The 18185-nt window shown below is 33.5% G+C and overlaps 1 protein-coding gene across 2 annotated transcripts; it reads left to right on the top strand.

Annotated features, from left to right (window-relative positions):
- Nucleotides 1-3494: 3494 nt before the first annotated feature.
- LOC126965519 (protein fuzzy homolog) lies at nt 3495-11437 on the top strand. 2 transcript variants are annotated; one of them, XM_050809180.1, is made up of 8 exons: nt 3495-3871; nt 3952-4073; nt 5385-5652; nt 6592-6789; nt 8122-8321; nt 8982-9160; nt 9929-10061; nt 11194-11437. In XM_050809180.1, the coding sequence occupies exons 1-8, from the start codon at nt 3794-3796 to the stop codon at nt 11249-11251; spliced, it is 1236 nt and encodes a 411-aa protein (XP_050665137.1). In that variant the 5' UTR covers nt 3495-3793; the 3' UTR covers nt 11252-11437. The 2 variants fall into 2 exon arrangements, with proteins under 2 accessions (XP_050665137.1, XP_050665139.1); XM_050809182.1 differs by lacking the exons at nt 3495-3871; nt 3952-4073 and adding an exon at nt 4322-4430.
- The last annotated feature ends 6748 nt before the right edge of the window (nt 11438-18185 follow it).

The following is an 18185-nucleotide window of genomic DNA, read 5'->3' as shown; positions in this document are numbered from 1 at the left end:
ATTTGGAAATGAAGCCTGAAAACACATAATTAGTACTAGGTGTAACTGAAAAAATATTTAAAATTTAAACGTTTTTCATCTATATCACGTAGATATAGGTAAATAAAAAAAGTTCATCTCTACATTTATTATATTCTTAATGAAATAAGCAGAGCGTATTAATAATATTTCCTTGATTTGATGATTACCCTATTTATAGTATAAACATCAAACATGTTATTTGGCTGTTTTTGAAAATGTGTTTTAAAATGTACAATTATTTATTTGATTTATTTAAATTATTCTCCACTCGCATACATTTATTCAACGAATATTTGCTAACACAGTGGCACCTAAATTTTAACTCACATAAATCTCCTTTTTTCTTTGTGAACACCACTTTAATATAAGTATCGAGAAAACGACCATATTGGTCTATGATTTCCCCAAACAATGAATAAAACCTTATCAAAATAATTGTTGTTCTGAATAACGAACAAAACGAAATAATAAGAAAGAATCATGAATAATAAATAAATAAATTAATAATGTTATCGTCTTTTACTAATATCTACAATCTATCAACGATTGGGAAAAGGTAAACAACGTCATGTTTGATATAATGTGACGTCACGCACAATTGACAACATGGTTGCCGCGTTTTGGTTGTTTTAGTTATTACTGCAAATTACAATTATTTTGCAAAAGAAATATTAAAAATTACTGTTTAGTTATAAGATAACAGAATATTAAGTTTATTTCATAAATTATTGTAACAATTCTCAAGTAGCCAATTGTCAGATTTCATATTATGTACGTATATAGATAGCTGATGCACATTAGCATTGCTGACTATAATTGCAACAATAATAGTACTTATTTATTTAACTGTTTACACGGGTCGATTTTCGCCGTGTGGCGTGAGTCGCTTCACTAATTGTCTCACCAAGCCGCATCGCTAGCCCATTTACATTGGTTACTAAAATCGCATGAGGCTCTGTCATTTCCATCGAAAATGTTGAGCAGAATAGCCGTTTGTGCCGGAATTGAAATAATTAATTATTCCATTATTCAACAATTGCTTAAAGAACAAAGAGTGAAGAAAAAACAAAAGGAAAGAAGAAAACGTAATGTTTGGGTACGTGGATGGATTTCTCGACGTAAGGACTTGGGTGCTGCGGATACTTTATTGGTTGAGTGGAGTTTAGAAGATCCTGATTATTTTAAAAAACGATTAAGAATGACTACTGATCAGTTTAATACTTTACTACATAAGGTTACTCCGCTTATACAAAAATGCGATACCAATATGCGAGTAGCACTTTCACCGAAAATTAAATTAGAAATAACCCTGAAGTTCTTGGCTACCGGTGATAACTATTCAAGTCTTGCAGAGTCATTTAGAGTTCCGGAATGCACAATTTCCTTGTTTTTGAAGGATGTTTTGGATGCTATATACAATGTTTTACAGGAGTTCATTATGGTAAGTGAAACTATAATTAATTATAAACGATTTATTTATAAATTTTCCATTGTATTTACATCTAAGCATGACCTAACAGCTTTAGATAGAATATCGTCGTTCACTCCGTATTTTTGCCCAGTATTTTCTTGTGTAAGTAAACAGCTGGCAAAATAGTCTTCTTCATAATCGAGGTGCCTTCTACAAGTGGAAGCTTCGGGAGTCGAAGTTTCACGCTGGTTTTGAAAAGCTTGGTTTCGGGAAGTAGTAGCTTCGGCTTCTGGAGTCGAAGAATAGCGTGTATACTCTGAGAGTGAACTCGTAGGTCTAGCAATTGGAAAATGTTGTGTATTTAAGGTTTTCAGTCTTTCTTGTGACAAATAATTATTGATGAAATTTTGACAAACAATAGCATTTCTTAATGGCAAACTACGTATTTGGCTTGCCACATGTACTCCGAATGTATCAAATTCTTCAAATCTTGACGGATAGTTTGAGCCAAAGTTTCTAATCTATTGACTGCTTGTAAAACAGGTGGGTCCATTTTAGGTGCGTCCATTAGAGCACGCTCCGCCTTTTTCTTTGGAGACAATTTTTTTTTCTTTTGTAAGGGCGCAATATTATCTTCTTGTTCCAATTCATCAAAACATGAAGACGCGTCACTGTTTGTATTCACCGCTGAATCTTTTCCCTGTAACCATACACTAATATAAGTTTATTTCTTTTAGGTGCCATCCACCACAGATCAATGGAAGAAAATACAAAAGGATTTTTTAGATTGCTGGCAATTTCCTTTTTGCTGTGGGGCTATTGACGGGAATCACGTATTAATCGAAAATCCACCACACGGAGCATCAGACTATTATAATTACAAAGGCACTTATAGTGTGGTGTTGTTTGCTATAGTGGATGCACATTACCGTTTCATATATATAGATTTAGGAACTAATGGGCGCATGAATGATTCGTATATTTGGAAAAAAACAAAGTTCTATAGTTCTCCTGAAAGAAATAATGTAAAACTACCTAATAAGGCAGTTTTCGTTGGTGATGATGCTTTCCCTTTGGCAACCTATTTAATGAAACCGTATTCAAGACATGAAGGTTTGGAACACAAACAAAAAATCTTTAATTACAGACTATCAAGAGCATCGTAGAGAATGCCGTTGGCATAATGGCTTCACGATTCAGAGTATACAGAAAACCTATATCTGTTTCATTGGATAAAACTTATTCTATTATTAAAGCGACCTGTGCGCTGCATAACTGGCTTCGGACTTATCTTATATACATGAATACTCCCGAATTAGTAGACGGAGAAGACTTCAGTTCAGGGACAATCAGAAACGGAAGTTGGAGAAGCATTCCTACGGCAGGAGTAGACGAATTAATGACACCGCTATCTTCTAACAACTATTCACGAAATGCAAAAGATCTGCGCGATAGATATGCTGACTATTTTGTCGGACCAGGAAAAGTTTCATGGCAAGATAAAATGATTGCGTAAATATTGTATGTTTATTTAAGTAATATTATAAAAATGGCTCTGTTCACGATTTACCTATTATAATTTATATATGCGAACAAGACTTTGACTTTGCTACCTTACTGGCCTCTCTATTATACGTGGTTCGTATATTTTTTATCTCCAATTTAAGCTCTTCAACTGTTATGGACAAACGCATTTCTTGAATAATAGATTTAAGAGCCGCTAAACGTACATTATTGTTCCTGTAATCTTGTTCTCTTGGGTTCCATAAGCATGGATGAAATCATAGCATTCCAAAAACTGTATGGTGTTATTTTGATTCATGTTTGTTACGATACATGTACACAGAAACGCTGTAGTAAATAAATACACGTGCGTGCGCGAAACACCTTCATGCGGCGGACGATCGCCTGCAACTGATCGTTTACACGGTTGATTTTAGTCACCAGTCGCATACGGCCGGTTGCCGCGCGGCCAAAGTCGGATGCTACCCAACTTTGGGGCTTGCGGCTTTAGTCACTTGCAACTTAGCCGAATTGCCATTTAGATGGTCGATTTACGCCGCGCGGCAAAAATCGTGCGGCTTTAGTCACCCGTGTAAACCCCTCATTAGGCTATGATACCTATTAGCAAATGCAAATTTACTAATGTCTCTGACCAACTATACATAGTATACTAGTATCTCGTAGTCTTAGGACCGACGCGACTTCTCTACTCTTTAGTCTGTTCTGTTTGTTTGTAAACAATAGACATTACAATTATTGAATATTTACATTATATTCTGCAGTCTACACCTTTAAAGTGGCTATAATTTATATATTCAGGAAATAGTTTATATTATCTACATTTCACAATCAAAAAATATGTCCATTCAAGTAATAGCTGTTGCTTCTGAAAGTGGAGTTCCAATATTTTCAAGAAAGCGCGGAAATTGTGAAAATGTTTGTTATGTACTAAGTTTTTGCACTTTAAAATGTTTTTATACATACCAATGCTTAATATTACGTATTGAAACTTTTAGCCTCAGTTCTCAACTATTGCGTCTCTTCATGGAATTAATATGTTTACAAAATGTCACAAATTGTCAATAGTTAACACGCATGTTGATAATGGAAAAATTTTATGGAAAGAATACTGCAAAAGGTATGTTTCTAAATACTTACTACATAGTGGACCACCTAGAATATGAGCTCCAATATACCTCTAATTGATGACTGATACTACTACTACTTGTTAAATATAAGTAGTCATGTACAATTAAAAATAGTAATATACTACAAAATAACTGTAACAAAAATGTAAGTTCTTGTTTGAAATGAAATATATCAAAAATCACTTTATTCATCTAGGTTAAAGAAGAAAAGGTTTATTTTTAATGACAAGAAATGACATGAATCTCATTGGTAAACTTTAAATAAACATTTATAACTTCATACTTTTACAAATTATTTTTAATACAATCTATATAAAAGGATGCAACAAGAATATTCAATGTCATGAGTAAGTAAATGTAAGTAAGTGTAAATTAAGTAGTTAAAAAATTATAAATAAATGTAAATTAATAAAAGAAATCACAGGAGTTATTGAGTACATTAATTTACACACACTAAATATCTAAAGGTATACTAACAATAATTTCATTTATTTATTTATTATATTATAATTTAAAACTATAATATTGCCTATCAATGCCTAATATAGCTCATACAATGTTTATCTAGTAAAACAAAGGGGTGAATGTTAATTCCTCTGGAAAACTCACTAGGAAACCCTGTGCAGTGCCAACAATTGATTACCATCTACCATCATAAAACTAAACAATATTTATCCAACATTAAAATATACCCATCTTTTAGGGAACTTCATAAAGTTAATGAGTTATAGATAAAGCAAATATTTATAAACATACATAATTTAAATATAAAAATATTAAATTAAATTAATTTTTAATTGATGATTTTCTCTGTAATTATGAAGATAAATATAAATTAAATAACAATTTTTGAAGATACATACAATACAAAATTCAAATAATACTATATAGAATTTTTTGAATAGATTTTAATTCAATTGTTGAAACAATATTAACAATAAGTTGGTACATATAGGCTGCATATTATCATGCTTAAAGCAGGCATAGTATTTTTGCTACTTAATAGCATTCACATGGACAACTTCATGGGCAACAGCTAGTATAACTATAAATATATAAAATAATTTAAATAAAACAACCTCAAGCAGAGTTTAGAATGAGATACATTCCATGATCATTTCAGCCGGAAGACATCCACTGCTGGGCAAAGGCCGCCCCCGAAAGAAAAAAAATTAAATACATTAATGACACAATATCATTTTCCATGATAACCTAACAGTTACTTACATAGACTAACACTTCTCTGGATGTAATATAAAATAATAATGAAAAATCAATCAATGAATATCCCAAAATTACAGTATCACACTAATCGGAATTACTACAGGAGGACTTGAATGTGACTTGGAATTATTATTAACTATTGTCCATGATGTCATGGTGTTTTGTATTGGAAAGAAAGATCTGGAGACCCTGAAGAATATTGATCAAATCAAAAGAGACTTAAGGCAATGCTACACTATGTTAGACTATTTATTAGAGTCTTTAGACACTCAAAGTGTTCCGCAAAAATCAATTCTTCCTGATCTTATTCAAAGTATATTGTGCCCTCAAACGCAACATTTGCAGGTAAAACATGTTTTAAGAATTCTTGTAAATTAAGTATTTGCTAGTATTTAGTACTATTGAAACAGAAGAAAATATTTTATTTCGTAGTAAGGCTTTACTCATGATTTATTGGTATGGGTACCAACTCGTTACGGACCATTCGGAGGGACGGGACGTTACCACGAACCCACTACACTCACCATGATGAAGGACCTCCAAATGGTCCGAAACTAGTTGGTACCCAAAACGATAAATCATGAGTAAAGCTGTATTACTAAATAAGTAATTAATCATGTCTCACGAAAGTTTTAATAATTTAGTAGAAAATATCATTACTACTTATGTGTTACAAAACATTGAGATTTGTTATTCTTTAATGACATCAAAAAGAATTCTAAAGGAATCAATTTTGAGAAAATAAATGCCTTTTATGCCTTTTGGAGATAGTGTGATCCTATGATGGGAAGTGTAGAACACAAGAGATGGTGTAGGTACTTGAATGCTGTTGGTTACATTTGATTACATCCTGAGTAAAATATCATCTAAAATCAACGGAGAGTATACAATTATTTGAGTCCTAAACAATGTAAATATATTCTTAATAGTTAGTCTTAGCAAATAATATTTAAAACTATGTATAAAAAAATACCCGACTATGCCTTTCAGCTTTTCGTTAGACCCTAGGCAGGCGGCCTTAGTCACTACACTAAGAATGGAAGCAGTGTTAGGCCGCTAGTGTTGACATACACTTATTGTTTGTTTAGTTGCTTTTTTTTAATAAGAGTACAATAAAGCATGCTTGGGACCTGTTGGTGAATAAAAAAAATGAAGTTTACAAATCAAATGCTTTTCTTCATATAAGTGTGTGCACACTATTCTTTTAACTGACCTTGTATTTGCCTATTCAAAGATAATATAGAATGTATTCTGAGATAAAGTTAGTAGTAAATTACTTTTCAGCCTGTTCTAGACCATTATGCACAAAAGGTGACTGGAAGATGGGCGTGTCTAAGTATCCATGGACACTTAGTGGCTACAAGCTCCGACTTCCACGAGCTTGACTTTAGGGAAGCTAAATTATTAATGTTACTTGCTGCAGCTCAAGATGGTGCGCCTCTTAGAGAGACGGCAGTATTCTTACCTCAGATGAGTCCCAATGTAAGTTTTAATGAAATAGTTATGGTCAAGTGTGAGTGGATATGCAAAGTAAGGGTTTTTTCAGCTCTATTTCATCTCGTATTGTCGGGCTCTCCAGTGCTCTGTGAACGGCTGGATCACTTGGCGTTGCGTAGAGACGTCGCTTCATTGTGTGTCTTATACCGCATTTATCACGGGAAGTGTTCCGAAGAGCTGTTTAACCTGTTTCCTGCCGCCGAATTCCACCTTCGCACGACACGCCACAAGTTGGGATATCATCCCCACCATCTGGATGTGTAGCGGTCCTCCACAGTACGGTTTACAAGGAGCTTTCTTCCACGTACTACAAAGCTGTGGAATGAACTTCCTTGTGCGGTGTTTCCGGGACGATACGACATGGGTACCTTCAAAAAAAGCGCGTACACATTCCTTAAAGGCCGGCAACGCTGTGATTCCTCTGGTGTTGCAAGAGATTGTGGGCGGCGGTGATCACTTAACAACAGGTGCGCTGGTTTGTCCTCCTATTCCATAAAAAAAAAATTGTACCATAAAAAATTTAAGGCTCCAAACATTTCAATGACTTCAACCTTTAATAGTTTGTATTTGATATTATGTGTGCAATAAAACTGTGAAAAATTAAATTTTGTTTAAAGCATACATAAATGTACGGAAAAGCACATAACTAAAACCATGCATAACAAGATTTATTTTCAATTAATTTTATTTATATTGAGGAGCTTGACCTCTACTTCATGCCGGTTTTAAGTGTGAGCAACAACAGCAGAGAACTTGATGACATAGTCAAGCAGGCTTCATAAGCAGCGCCCCCAGTTGTTGTTCCCCTGACAATATTTTGGAAAAAGAAATGACCTGCCCACGACATCAAAATAAATGCACTTTATACATTTTATAACCTACCCCATGTTTGCAATTACTGCAATTGCGGCCCACTAATGCATAAGCGTAACACCATCCTTGGCGATTATACCATACATCCGGATGCTGTTTGCAATACTCGCATCAAGAAGATACTGCGGTTCACAAACGCGGCAGGGCTTGACGACGAGCTATGAGTGGCGAACACAATAGTTCAATTCTGGACGCGGTGTTACTAGGACCCAATTAGGACTAGGTATATAGCCACCCTCTCCGAATAATAATAATGTTTGCAAGTAGCATTCTACGAAGTAGTATAAATGCCAAACACCGTGTGGTCCCGGAAACCCGCACAAGGAAGCTCATTCCACAGCTAGGTCGTAAGTGGAAGAAAGTTCGTTCAAAACTCTGTGGAGGAACGCCACAGATGGTAACTAACTCAGCAACAAGTCTTCTCAAGATTCGCTTTGTTTTCAGGTAGCATTCAGGGCTGTCACTTGCAAACTTTTGGCCGATGTGTATGTGTTGGTAATGTGTGGGGCTACACCAGCCCTATCTGAAATCGACGAAATAGTCCTGCAGTGCTGGGAGACCTCCACCCATATTATAAAAGAAGCGAAACTTGTGCATCCCCGTAACTTCCCTTTGAGTATTAATTTTGAGCCGTGTGTATTGGGGTAAGTGTTCCATCAATTTATGATAAAAAAAATACATTAAAATTGAAAAGAGAATTAGAGACTAACGTACGGACGCGTTAGAGCCTTTTTTAATGACAAAATCATACTAAGTACACAAAAAAGGTCAGAGTTTTACATGTTCGGTAAATAATAAGTATTATTTTATTCATTAGGCTCTAATTGTTAAATTAAATAAAATAATCATGAATGAAATGTCAATTTTCAACTCAAAGTCGTTATATTCTTTCAAAACACAGATATGTAACTACATCTTATAGAAAATATTTTTGTAGAATTTCCCCGGAGATGTAAATAACTTGGAATGGTGAAATTTTTTTTTAATAATCGTTAAAAGAATAGAATTTCGTGTGTGTGTTATAATAAGCGCATATATCAAAATCACTTTATGTAGGTAAAGGAAATGACGCTTATGAATGTCAAACGTTTTATTTTCTTTTTTTATTTACCATGTAATGTCAAACCAACTGTGCGGCTCTACTGAAACCCTCAGCTTCTCCTTGTACCTAGATATTACATCCTCGTAGGTAATCGCTAACATTATTCACTTACTTAGTGTGCAATGTGTATAAAGTCCTATTCTCATATAGAACAAAAAACTGTCTAACAATGTACTCGATTGTTTTTTTGTTTTATTTTCAGATTACTTGTTATAAATATAAATAAAAGGCGGTGTGTGTTTTCGCGGCACTTACATTTGCCGAATCAAAAAACGCGAGGCATGTCTGGTGTCTATAAAACAGATATACTGCGGACATTTTTTATTACAACTGCAAGGGATTTGACGCCAGAACTAAAAATGAAAGATAATGAGATCAAGGGTGATTAAAACATACATTTATCTAGGAGACCACTTATCATATGCTTTTATTTATGGAAGAGAGGACAAACAATCACCGCTGCCCACATTCACTTGTAACACCAGAGGAAACACAGGAGCGTTGCCAGCTCTTCAGAAGAGATGCTTAGCTTGATCTATATCTATGTAGCGGAATTTTAATATACTTACAGAAGTTTCAGTTAGTTACACCTTTTAAAGAAATAGCTACTTTATTTTATGGCATATTCATTTCATAATTGCGTTGGATTCATAACACATTGATAAATTAGTCTACTTACATTCCGATCTACTCGTACTTAGTATTGGGTACCTACTCAGGGCAGAAGTAAGAATTAACTACTTTGCTTCATTATGTACAGATATCACTCGAGTTGAATGCAGAGTTCAGGAATGCGATAGTGTTGTGACCTAATGATAATTTATGACGATAATCATGAGTGTGTCGATAAATTTGACAGTTTACCATTTTTAACCTAATAATTAAATCTCAAATATTTGTTCTGCCTTTCTTCAACACACAATAATATGTCTAAAACATTTTCCGCCATTGCTCGTTCTTGGCGATCAATAAAAGCGGCTTTTTTTAACGGAACCTGATGTACTCGGATGAGTCATTATTAAAATAAAACAATAACACTGGATCGCAACTTTAACAACAAGGCTGTACTTAAGTGTAATATTTACGTTCTTTTTATCTTAATTTAAAATAGTATACTTACATGATGAATACATTTTATCATATCCACAGACTGTACATTTGGTTTGGGCGCAATGACCGAAACATATTGGTGCTCAGAATATCACAAATGCCACGCAATGAGATCTGGTGAGCTGATGTGCTGTGCGCTCTATGCTGCAACTGTGCCCACACATACAATGAGGTAATGACTATTCGTAGAATTACACTAAGGTGTAGACGACCTTACAGCCCGATAATTCGTGACCAGCTTTGATGTGTCAATGTGTGTGTGTTAGCAAGTGGTTTAATATTCAAAATACTAAGGGGCTGTTACACAATTTAAAAAGTAATGTATCAGATGGTGGTCATAGGATAGATAAATTACTGGATAAAAGTTCCAGGTAAACCCGTGAACAATCAATTCAACTGTGTCGCGTTTGAGCAAAATTATAAACGATTTTAAATAATAATAATATTGACACACTTTTTACACAAATTATCTTTCCCCAAGTTAAGCATATATAGCCTGTGTTATGGGTTACAAGACAATGATATATTTAATACAATATACTTACTTATACATACATAAATTCATATAAACATACATTAATTCATTTAAACATCCATGACTCGGAAACAAACATCCATATTCATCATATAAGTGCATGCACCTACCGGGATTCGAACCCGGGACCTCTAGCTTAGTAGGTAGGATCGCTAATCACTCGGCTATACAGGTCGTCGCTCGCTAAATGGTTAGACCTATTCATAGATTCGTTGCCAAGGTTTCGCAAAAATGTAAAAAATATATTATAAATAAATAATTAATGTGTGTTCTTGATTTGTTAAGTATATCTTGAGTATACCTGAAAGTTGAACAAAGCATACAAGATTTTATGACGATACGTCACTCGAACGGTTAGCTCAGTTGGAAGAGCACTCGCACGGAACGCCAGAGGTCGTAGGTTTGAGTCCCGCATCGTTCATAAAAAAATTGTTTTATAAATTTTATTTTAGTATATCTTGCCGCGTTTAGAATGATGATAGAATGGTTGTTTTAGAATTTTTTCCAATTTTATAATAACTATTTCACACAGCTTTTCGCATGCGGTATTCACATTAAAATGTAATGCATTTAGTAATAATCTTTGTAACTTAGCATAATTATAAATGTAATATTAAAATTACCACAGTTGAATCTAAATAAATAAATAACACTATTTATACATTGTAAAACGCAATGATGTCTTTATTCGACTAGTAGCCTATTCGTAACTTTACTTGTACATTGTGAAACAGCCCCTAATAATATGCAATTTTTATAATCTTTTTAGATTACTGACGAAACAGATACTGAAGGATATTTCGACAAGCAAGGAAGTGTTTTGGTAGACGTCAAAGAACAAAGAAATAATAATATTTTCTTCAACCAGATCGTCTCTGGTCGTTTCTCCGCTGCGACGCCGAGTCATATCCGCTCATAACCAATGGAGCAAAACCATGGCATCCAATATGTTAAAATTATTATCTAAAAATATATAAATAATTCAAATAAAACTTTGTAATTTTTATTTTAAATATATTTATTTGTCAGATTGTTCAAACACTAAAACACATTCTAATTACTAATACAATTCATTATAAGTCACTAGAAAGGCAATTTTGTATTATATTTACTTAAAATTAAGAGCAATTCACTTTAACGCTTCCTTACAATTACTGTTTACTTCAGTGTTGTATAAAACAGTATGTACTTAATACGTCGCACGCTAGAAGTTATACTTCTTTGGCGTAATAAAACAAAAATCCTTAAAAAAAAACAATCACTCCTCGTGCTATTTTGACGTTTGTAGAATTTAAAAACAATATTATAATAAAACCAATGAAAATATTATTACACCGCATAATATAGTTTCATGTATCATACAAATGGTTCTATATCTCTATGGTATCTAGTTGACCAACGGCAGGGTATATATTTTGGTTTCGACTTTCGGTGTGAGCGCGCATCGTAATAATTCACCCGGATATTTTTCCCGTACGCGCCAAAAGAAATATAACTTCAATAATTATAGATATGTATAAAAATACAAAATTAGATTACATCAATGCGTAATTAAATCCACAAATATATTATATGACCGCAGCATTGGATAAAGAAAATTTATAAAATGACTAGAACCGACAATCCACATTGTATTGGATAAAAGTTTAAAAACAGTATGCTATCGTAAATTTAATAATTACCTGCATCATTTCAGCTATTGTAAAATGCTATAATTGATTTAAAAGAGCGGTCGATGAGTTCCTTGTATGTTCTTCTCACGAGCTCTACTTTTTTCCTGACATAATATGTTACGTTCGGTAATATTTATAATGACGATTCAAAAGCTCTTAGTTTAAACTATAAAAAACGCCTTTAAACTATTAAAAATTAATACATAGACAACTTGTCAAAAATTCTAATTATTTCACAATTCCAAAATTTGATTAATGGTGAATATTTTAGTTGAGTAAATTTCTAGGAATGAAATTTTTATTAACATCATCCAAATTTTGAAAAAGAGAACAAAAAACGAGTCTTTTCATTTACTTATTTGTCGCTCAGGACTAATATGTTTTGAACCACGAGCCCGCGCCAGAACAAGGCGCTAAGAGTAAAAATTCGAACAGTAGGTATTTTATCCAATGTGCAAGAATCTATTAACATATAGAATATAATAGTGATTTGCGTGTGTACGCTCAAAAATATAATTTAGCAGTGGGAGACTCCTTTGCACAGGATGCCGGCTAGATAATAGGTAGATACCAAAACGGTGCCTTTTTCTGCCATGAAGCAGTAAAGTGTAAGCATTATTGTATTTCGGTCTGGAGGGCGCCGTAGCTAGTGTAATTAAGAGACAAATGAGATTTAAAATCTTATGCATACGGCGTGGCGTATCAATACTATGTAACAATACTATGAAAATAATATTTCTTATCTATATACTTTTACTGATGTATGGTATGTATAAGTATTTAAGTCTTATTCTCTGCAGGGAAAAACAAATTTTCTACAAAATCATCGGAACAATAGATGAATACATCCACTGTTATATTATAATGTTAAATTAATAGTTAACAACATGCTTCATAATTGCTTTTATAGAAATGTTCAACATGATTTTTATACATAATTATTATTTCTGAGCTTTTAAAAAAATTATACGTGGAAATATCTAACATACTAATGTCAAACAGTGGGAGGCTCCTTTGCACAGGAGATTATAGGTACCGGCTAGATTATGGGTACCACAACGCCGCCTATTTCTGCCGTGAAGCAGTAATGTGTAAACATTACTGTGTTTCGGTCTGAAGGGCTGCTTTTAGCTAGTGAAATTACTGGGCAAATGAGACTTAACATCTTATGTCGCACGGTGATGAGCGCAATTGTAATGCCGCTCAGAATTTTTGGGTTTTTCAAGAATCCTGAGCGGCACTGCATTGTAATGGGTAGGGTGTATCAGTTACCATCAGCTGAACGTCCTGCTCGTCTCGTGCCTTATTTTCATTAAAAAAAAAACAGTCGGTGCTACCGACACCATTAATCGTCAGTGAGTTAGGGAGAGACGTGTATTTCTTTTAGTCTAAAGTTGCCAAACTTCCTGTTTTCCCAGGACAATTCCTAGTTTTTATAGTGTCCTGGGATGACCTTAATAGTTTTTAAGCAGCGTCCTGGCTTTTTAAATTTTGAATCCTTGGTATTATTTATTCAGAGAATGCAGATTAAAATAGAAACATACTTGTAAATGTGTTAATATTTAATTTATGTCTCCGCTTTTTACTGGCATTTGATTTGTTTTATATTTTTATAAGAAAATACTTTTAATTAAGAAATAACATATTAATTTAACTAGCTATTATAACTCCATTACTGCGTCTTGTCTTTAAACTGGATTGTCCTGTTTTTCAAAATTCAAATAGTAATTTTTAAATTTGGGGTTGGGAACCCTACTTTGTTCTCCAGTTAAATCTGACTGATTATATTTCAGACACTTTTGAACAAATTTAGAAGTTTAAATTAGTGTATTTGCTTGTACAACATTTTGAATACATAATTGGTGCATATGTAACAGTTAATTATAATAACATTGACCTTACAACCCCATACATGTCTCATACCTAATGTAATCGTTAAGTGTGACCAGGCGATTATTACGTAACTATAACAGATATAAATAAAAGTGTGTGTGTACTTATGTATGCACGCAAGAAGTTATTATTCTTTGGCCTAACAAAGCAAAAATCATTAAAATAATTTATTCCTCGTGGTACGTTGCTACGTTTTTAGAAAGAACAATTGTGTAAAAATCTTGCAAGAATGGCTTTGACAGTTAATTATTAAATAACGAATACGGCTGTATGGGCTTGAACTCTTTACCTGTACTAATAATGGACGAAGTAACCAAAAAAAAATAACGAATGACGCATACGTCAGAAAATTTTAGGAACCAACTTCAACCAGTTACGTGTTACAGTGATAACGCGCGCATCTTAAAATTTCACTCATAATTTTTTCATAACGCGCCTAAAGAAGTATAACTTCAAAAACTTTAAACTGATATCGAAAGTACGTTACCTAATAAGTAAAATGACATCAATTTTTTTTTTAAATCAAACGCGAAGTATCCAAAATTATGATATTAAACAGTCCCATACATTTAGTATGGGATTAGTAGAAAGGTTTCAGTTATTTTTGTTTTTGTTTGTTTCCTTATTTTAAAAGGTTACTTCTGCCTAGTACTTATATTAAAGGGAACTGTTTATTAACCCAACAAAGTAATAAAACTATCTTTTAATTGTATAATATTTATTCAATTAATTTCATCCTAGCTGTACGATACACTGACCTTTCTACTAATCTCATACTAAATGTATGGAAAGTATTTAATATCAAAATTTTGAATACTTTTCGATCGATTTTAAAGTTATTGATGTCATTTTACTGATAAGGTGACACACTTTAAAATAATTACAGAATATTCGCCACACTTAACGATTACATCCTGTATTAGCAATGCAAACAAAACAATTGAGGTGCCAGGAGGTTAATATCTGCGAAAACTTGTAAATAGCCTTCTATGTAAATATTTTCCAATCTTTTACTGTATTTAGCTGTAAGTTTTCCAATTACAATAAAATAAAATAAATGATAACAAAATATCGTAATTGGTGAAGTTATAATCTCAACATATCGTAAACAATCATCTGATAACTATAGATTTTTATTTGATCTGGGCAGGACAGATACTAGCTGAACGTTCTCTAACACTGTCCAATATTACCTGATTTGGTTAAAAAAAAAACTTCCGACCAATATTTCGCAGTCAGCAGTACTTTGTCTATACAATGGCTTGTTTCCTTTAGACTGGGGACTTCCTTTTACTGACTTTTAGACTTTTCTCTTAATGGTCGCCATACCAGCTACGGAAGTGTTACAACCGCCGGCTTAGCTCAAGCTAAAGCAGTACTTTGTCTATACAATGGCTTGTTTCCTTTAGACTGGGGACTTCCTTTTACTGACTTTTAGACTTTTCTCTTAATGGTCGCCATACCAGCTACGGAAGTGTTACAACCGCCGGCTTAGCTCAAGCTAAGCTAATTTTTTATGTACATTAGTCACTGTAAAATACTCTATTGATTTAAAATAGTGGCCGTTGAGTTTCTTGTATGTTCTTCTCACGAGCTCTTCTTTTTCCGAATAGGTATATAGTAAATTCAGTAATTCTAATTACTTAAATGTTTTTAATGACGATTCAAAAGCGCTTAGTTTAAGCCTAATTCAATAAAGTTTATTTGACTTTGAAGTAGGTACCACAGAATCCCTGTTCAGTTTTGTCAATTCAATTCATTGTTACATTTAATTACAATAGAGATGTCATCAGCAAAAGTAGTAATGCTAGGTAAGTCGTTTATGTAGATTATGAATAGAAGTGGACCCAATATACTTCCTTGTGGTACAACTTTTGTTTTAAGTCTAAGTTCTGATCTATAAGGTATTACTTCTTGTTTATTATTTAATTTAACAATTTCAACGTATTGAGTGCGGATTGAAAGATAACTTTTAAGCCAGTCATTTGCTAGACCTCGAATACCATATTGAGCGCATTTATCTAATAGTTTTGAGTTTATAAATTGTGAAAATATCAATATAAAGTTTGAGTTTCAACACCCGTACTTTATTTCTTTCTATTTCTTTAAGTATTCCTAATGCGGTGTTTGAAAACATTCGCCTCAGATAATTTATAGGTTTATACTTTAGGTGTGCGTGACAAGCAACGTCTTACACTCGCGATTTGTACGTCATGTTGTGTGACGTGTGACAGTGTGCGTACATTACTCAAAATATATGTTAACTGTCAACTATTTTTTTTCCACGTTTTGACAGCTGTCACAGTCTATCTAGACGTATGAATTATCCAAGGTCTTTTATTATTTGAGCGGAGCTCCCACCGGGTGAATCCAATTGATTTCTGTGTTAAATTGTTTCACGGCCATTTCTGGCCGATTTTAAAAAATTTTGAACTCATAGAAAACTTTCGAAATTTCCTAGGTTATTGTCGAGACATAATTTAGAATTTCGACTCGATTCAATAATTATAATTAAAAACAAACATTGAAATAATTTACAAATTATTCTAAATTAGCACGCGCTATTTATATTTATTTAAAAATTTAGCCGATTGATAAAATCACAATAAGTTTTAACTGTAACACTATCCTTTGATCATTTTCGAATGTTCATGATCTACAAGCATCAATTTTTGTACACAGACTTAGTTAACCTCGCTTCGCTCAAATATATACGCCGCAGCGAAGCGGTACCACGAGCGACTGCGGCATCCTAGTTTACATTACGTATGTATTCTCGTGTATGGGTTTTAAGGTCGATGTTATGATACGGTTGTAAACACTATGGGGGGCATTTTTCGCGCGAATTGCGATCGGGAACTGCAAGAAAGCCAAGAGTGTAACGATCACGTTTCATACGACGCATTTCTACACACTTTCATTGAAAAAAATTTATTTACAACCGAACAGCGAAAACGGTAATAAAAACTTAAATGAAATTTGTAACCAAAATTTACGAACGATGCGGGACTCGAACCCACGACCTCTCGGGTTCCGTCCGATCGCACTTTCAATTCTAAACAATAATAATATTTGAAAGAGCGACATCTCAAGTCTATTTCCTAATATGCAACTTTTGGTATTGAGCAGGTTATCAACTGTAAAGTAGATCCTGTAGATGGAGCCACAACCTGAGATTTGAACAAGACATACCAAGATTAATGATACGTCAGTCGAACGGTTGGCTCAGTGGAAGAGCGCTTGGCCGGAACCCGAGTGTTTGCGGGTTCGAGTCCCGCATCATTCATAAAATTTGTTTAAAATTTTTAATTAATTAATTCCAGAAATGAAGGATATCACTTTAAAAACAAACATGAAAGCATATGAAAAATACAAATAATGCTAACGTTACTTATTTGGATTTATGTGTATTAGCTTAACCCCCTTATTCATAATAGTCTGCTAACTTAAAGCATTGCTAATTCGCACTCTGTGTTCTTCTATTGACCTAAGTCAGAATGAGAAAAAAACACTCCTTAGCGGCTTAAAGTTAGCGGACCATTATGAATAAGGGGGTTAGTATATTATGATACAAGTGCTCTTAGTGGTAGTAGTTGCTCACTATACATAAGGCTGGAAGACGACCGAGTGTCTAGTAAGTTACTCACGAGTTTCATACTCACTTTTTCAACACACTTGCCAGGAAAAAACAAACATGTATGGCATAAATCGTTCGAACAAAATATGAAAATTACGGGAAATGGCGCGAAACTTTTTTTTTTTGCACACGCCATATTTAAGGTGATTACATATAGCCATACAGCCTATTTTAAAATTATAATTTTAGTGATAAAATCTATATATTTTATAACAATTTTTTGTGAATTATAAATAACTAGCTGACCCGGCAAACGTTGTTTTGCCATATAAAGTATAATTCACGCGATAGTTTTATAAGTAATAAAATATTGCCTATATTAAAGCCTGTACATTATTTTGTTCTATTGTCAATAGTTTTTGCAGCGCACGCAAAAATAGGTTTTCGATTTTACACCTTGTGTTAGCCTAAACATAGCCTTCCTCGATAAATGGACTACCCAACACTGAAAGAATCATTCAAATCGGACCAGTAGTACCAGAGATTAGCGCGTTCAAACAAACAAACACTGCAGCTTTATAATATTATATATTATAGATTTGATAATAATAAATGTTT

Source organism: Leptidea sinapis, chromosome 7 (genome assembly GCF_905404315.1).
Source record: "Leptidea sinapis chromosome 7, ilLepSina1.1, whole genome shotgun sequence".
Taxonomy (NCBI): Eukaryota; Metazoa; Arthropoda; class Insecta; order Lepidoptera; family Pieridae; genus Leptidea; species Leptidea sinapis.
Note: the sequence above shows the minus strand (reverse complement) of the source record. Positions and strands in the feature narration are given on the sequence as shown.